The following is a 5,000-nucleotide window of genomic DNA, read 5'->3' on the forward strand; positions in this document are numbered from 1 at the left end:
ATGGTTAGACGAGGCAGTGGAGATATCTATGGTTAGACGCTGCAGTGGAGATATCTATGGTTAGACGCTGCAGTGGAGATATCTATGGTTAGACGCTGCAGTGGAGATATCTATGGTTAGATGCTGGAGAGGGTAGATATCTATGGTTGGAGTGTATATACTGGAGAGGGTAGATATCTATGGTTAGACGCTGCACAGAGTAGAAGTGACATTACACGAGTAATCAGTGGAAAACAGTCATTATGTAAATCCTTACATCACTTTCTCTTAAGTGGCGCTGACAAAGAGGATCCGGGCGGGGGAATAACATAACCTATGGATCACGCCATTTTATGCTAAATTAAACACGCTAATCCACCGCCGCGCCCTGCCAGCCTCCCTCATCACCCAGCTCATCACACACACACACACACACACACACACACACACACACACACACACACACACACACACACACACACACACACACACACACAGCTCATCACAGCACACACACACACACACACACAGACCCAGCTCATCACAGCACATAATTACCCTGCTGATGATGAGCTGGGCTGGGACTCCAGTTCAGTGGGGGAGAGTGTGTGTGTGTGTGTCAATCGTAGCGTTTATGAATGTAGTATGAAGGGTGTGTGTGTGTGTGTGTGTGTGTGAGTGTGTGTGTGGTGTGTGTGTGTGTGAGTGTGTGTGTGAGTGTGTGAGTGTGTGTGTGTGTGTGTGTGTGTGTGTGTGTGCTAGGTGGTGTGTGCTGTGTGTGTGTGTGTGTGGTGTGAGTGTGTGTGTGAGTGTGTGAGTGTGTGTGTGTGTGTGAGTGAGTGTGTGGTGTGTGTGTGTGTGTGTGTGTGTGTGTGTGTGTGTGTGTGTGTGTGTGTGTGTGTGTGAATATGGGCTCAGTGAGTGAATCAGGCCGTGATGGTGCATCATCATTCTCTTTAGAAGTGCAATCAGTGATAAGCAGCCAGAGGAGGCTCTTTCTCAGAGGTAATTGCAGAGTGTTTGCAGCCCATCTCAGGCAGGTCCAACACACCATCACTTTAACCACACACACACACACACACACACACACCATCACTTTTACCAGTCAAAACACACACACACACACCATCACTTTTATCAGTCAAAACAACAATTAAGGGACAACATCAAGGGAAACGACTTCTATAAACACCTGAAATCTGAATTCTTCCTACCTCAGCAATCCACAGTGAGGTTTTCAAAACTGTCTTTAAATATGCTTTCTCAAATGGGCCTGGATTAAGGCGAGACACGGCAGGTGAAATATCGATTTTTTTCATGCCCTGGTCAAATTTGAGATTTTGGGCTAGTTTGCCTCTTTAACTTGTTATCTTTCATACTACCATAAAGAAAACGTCAAAATTACACATTTAAGTGTCTGTTTCACTGCATTTAGTTCAGCCGCGGCATCCATTTTCTCCTAACTTTACCAAGAATTCTCCCTTGAACCACGTTCAGCGTTTCGTCTTTTTACACGACATCTTTCATGTCTGGAATGACTTTAAACCTATGAGCCTCGATCAGAAGGCTGTGTAATCCAAATATGGGCATTTCCTTTCTTTTCAGCAACCAATCCTGACTTTCTGAAGGGATTCATTGGCTGACGGCGCTTTTCTGCTAACGTGATTCGCTCAGTGCCCCACGTGTTGTCTTTAAATGCGGTTTTCTCAAAATGAGTGTTTTTTCATTTTTAGGTACACATTTCTCAGCCTATGTAGAACCTAGGTACACCACACTTCCCAGTTTCACACATAGCATTGTTATGAAGACATCTACAGATGGATTTATTTATAAATTGTTCCTGGCCAGATTTATGGGTCATTTTACCTGGAAATCATGGCGAAAATAGGGTTTTTAAGGCCACGGATAGTATATTTTGATTTCCCAGGTCATAAAAGCAGATATCCTAAAATCCATCTGAGTATTTTTTGTCATTTGATATATGAACAAAATAAAAAAAGAATTTTGGTCCTGGCTTTATCACAGTTTAAGATTCATGTACCTGAAATAAATGCAAAAACGTGCATATTTAATGAGATCCAGCCTAATTAGCATAATTAACTATGCAAAATTCAAAAACTTGTAATACATTTTTTTCTTGTAATGATGTATGTAATCAACTGGTAAAGTTTCATGGTGATCCCTTGTATTTAATTTTTTTACCCTATTCACCTGCCATGTCTCGCCTTAACTGTTCAAATATACATCTCCAGTCCTGGATCAACTTTTCCAGAAACCTGTGTGTGTCTGTGTGTGTGTGTGTGGTGTGTGGTGTGTGTGTGTGTGTGTAGTGTGTAGTGTGTGGTGTGTGGTGTGTGGTTTGTGGTTTGTGGTGTGTGTGTGTGTGTGTGTGTGTGTGTGTGTGTGGTGTGTGGTGTGTGTGTGTGTGTGTGTGTGTGGTGTGTGTGTGTGTGTGTGTGTGTATCTCACCAGGTGGAGTGTGTGCCCAGGATGATGACTGGAGCGTGTATAGGTGTGAAGGCTAGCTCCTGCAGGTGCGGTTCATCGTCCTCTGGTGGATCCTGTAGCTCTTTTAGACTCATCTCCAGATGCACTATGCTGCTCACGCCCAGACGCTCCTGCAACACACACACACACACACACACACACACACACACACACACACACACACACACACACACACACACACACACACACACACACACACACACACACACACACACACACACACACACACACACACACACACACACACACACACACACACGTTAACATATGCAAACACACACACACATAAACATACGCAAATGTGATATATGATAAAAACCAAAACATGTAACAGCGTGGTTTATCCAGTTCCACAATGATCGGAGAACAGCTTCATTTCATATTATTTCATTTATGAGAATAAAATAAACGAGGGTCAGTTGTGTTTATGAGGTTCTAGCTGTCGGCTCCGCTGCTTAAGAGTACAGCGTGTGTGTGTGTGTGTGTGTGTGTGCGTGTGCGTGTGTGTGTGTGTGTGTGTGTGTGTTTGTGTGTGTGTGTGTGTGTTTGTGTGTGTGTGTGCTTAAGAGTACAGCGGCGCATATTTTCAAGTGTTCCCGTTGAACAGATCCCGTTTAACTGCCACAAGAGTTGTTCATCTTGTTATAAAGATCTTAATGAAGAAACACGCTGTGTGCATTTTAATATAGCCTATAAATAGAGAATTTGAATATAAAAGTATTAATGATTAATCTAAATTCGATCGTTAATTCTCCCGACGATCGATTTAGATAATTTAATCGAGTGCCCGTCCCTAACTGGAGTACCCTAAAAAAGGTTTTTGTTTACGCTTTCATGCTTGGCCTATGAGCAATGACACTAGGTAATGTTTGTTTCATACTGAGAGTTTTACGTCTGGCCAAGGTAATTGGATTACGATATAAAAGGAAGGCTTCACACTGAGAACTTCACATACTTGTTTGTCTGCTGGGAAGAAACAACAGAATTGTGACTTTATTATTTATGAATGGAACATGTTATGCTGAATTAGGTGCATGCTCTCAGCTGATTGGGGGAGAGAGCCACGGAACTGAATGACACACGGACCACGGAACTAAATGACACACGGACCACGGAACTATATGACACACGGACCACGGAACTATATGACACACGGACCACGGAACTAAATGACACACGGACCACGGAACTAAATGACACACGGACCACGGAACTATATGACACACGGACCACGGAACTAAATGACACACGGACCACGGAACTATATGACACACGGACCACGGAACTGAATGACACACGGACCACGGAACTAAATGACACACGGACCACGGAACTGAATGACACACGGACCACGGAACTATATGACACACGGACCACGGAACTAAATGACACACGGACCACGGAACTGAACTGAATGACACACGGACCACGGAACTATATGACACACGGACCACGGAACTATATGACACATGGACCACGGAACTATATGACACACGGACCACGGAACTAAATGACACACGGACCACGGAACTGAATGACACACGGACCACGGAACTAAATGACACACGGACCACGGAACTATATGACACACGGACCACGGAACTAAATGACACACGGACCACGGAACTGAATGACACACGGACCACGGAACTAAATGACACACGGACCACGGAACTGAACTGAATGACACACGGACCACGGAACTAAATGACACACGGACCACGGAACTGAACTGAATGACACACGGACCACGGAACTAAATGACACACGGACCACGGAACTAAATGACACACGGACCACGGAACTAAATGACACACGGACCACGGAACTGAAAGAACTCTTTGTTCTATGATACCTGGTCAACGCAAAAACGCATGTAGGCTTACTGACAGATTTTCTTGTGCAGGGATCAAGTTGAGAATGAAAGATCTGCATTGATGTTCTGTGTTCTGTTCTGTTTGCTACAGTCAAAGGAGAACCCATCTCCATGTAGCGTTTCATCTAGGGTACTTGTTATTTGAGGGTTCAGTATAGATCCCCTCACACACAGCACATGGTGCGTCTGGATGAAGTCCAGTGTGTATTAGTGTGTGTGTGTGTGTGTGTGTGTGTGTGTGTGTGTTATTTCAGGGTTCAGTATAGATCCCCTCACACACAGCACATGGTGCGTCTGGATGAAGTCCAGTGTGTATTAGTGTGTGTGTGTGTGTGTGTGTGTGTGTGTGTGTTATTTGAGGGTTCAGTATAGATCCCCTCACCCACAGCACATGGTCCGTCTGGATGAAGTCCAGTGTGTATTAGTGTAATCTAAATTCGATCGTTAATTCTCCCGACGATCGATTTAGATAATTTAATCGAGTGCCCGCCCCTAACTGGAGTACCCTAAAAAAGGTTTTTGTTTACGCTTTCATGCTTGGCCTATGAGCAATGACACTAGGTAATGTTTGTTTCATACTGAGAGTTTTACGTCTGGCCAAGGTAATTGGATTACGATATAAAAGGAAGGCTTCACA

General features: G+C 44.1%; 1 protein-coding gene across 1 annotated transcript in view; it reads right to left on the bottom strand.

Moving 5' to 3' along the window:
* Positions 1-5,000, bottom strand: part of LOC308382550 (nephrocystin-4-like) — a gene marked incomplete at both ends in the record, with an annotated part of 45,387 nt that overhangs the window by 8,643 nt on the left and 31,744 nt on the right. The window contains one exon of the mRNA XM_080860950.1: positions 2,449-2,597. Coding sequence (XP_080717076.1) covers positions 2,449-2,597 — 149 coding nt within the window. The remainder of the gene's footprint in view (positions 1-2,448; positions 2,598-5,000) is intronic.

This window comes from Sprattus sprattus (genome assembly GCF_963457725.1).
Source record: "Sprattus sprattus genome assembly, contig: scaffold_141, whole genome shotgun sequence".
In the NCBI taxonomy this organism is placed as follows: Eukaryota; Metazoa; Chordata; class Actinopteri; order Clupeiformes; family Clupeidae; genus Sprattus; species Sprattus sprattus.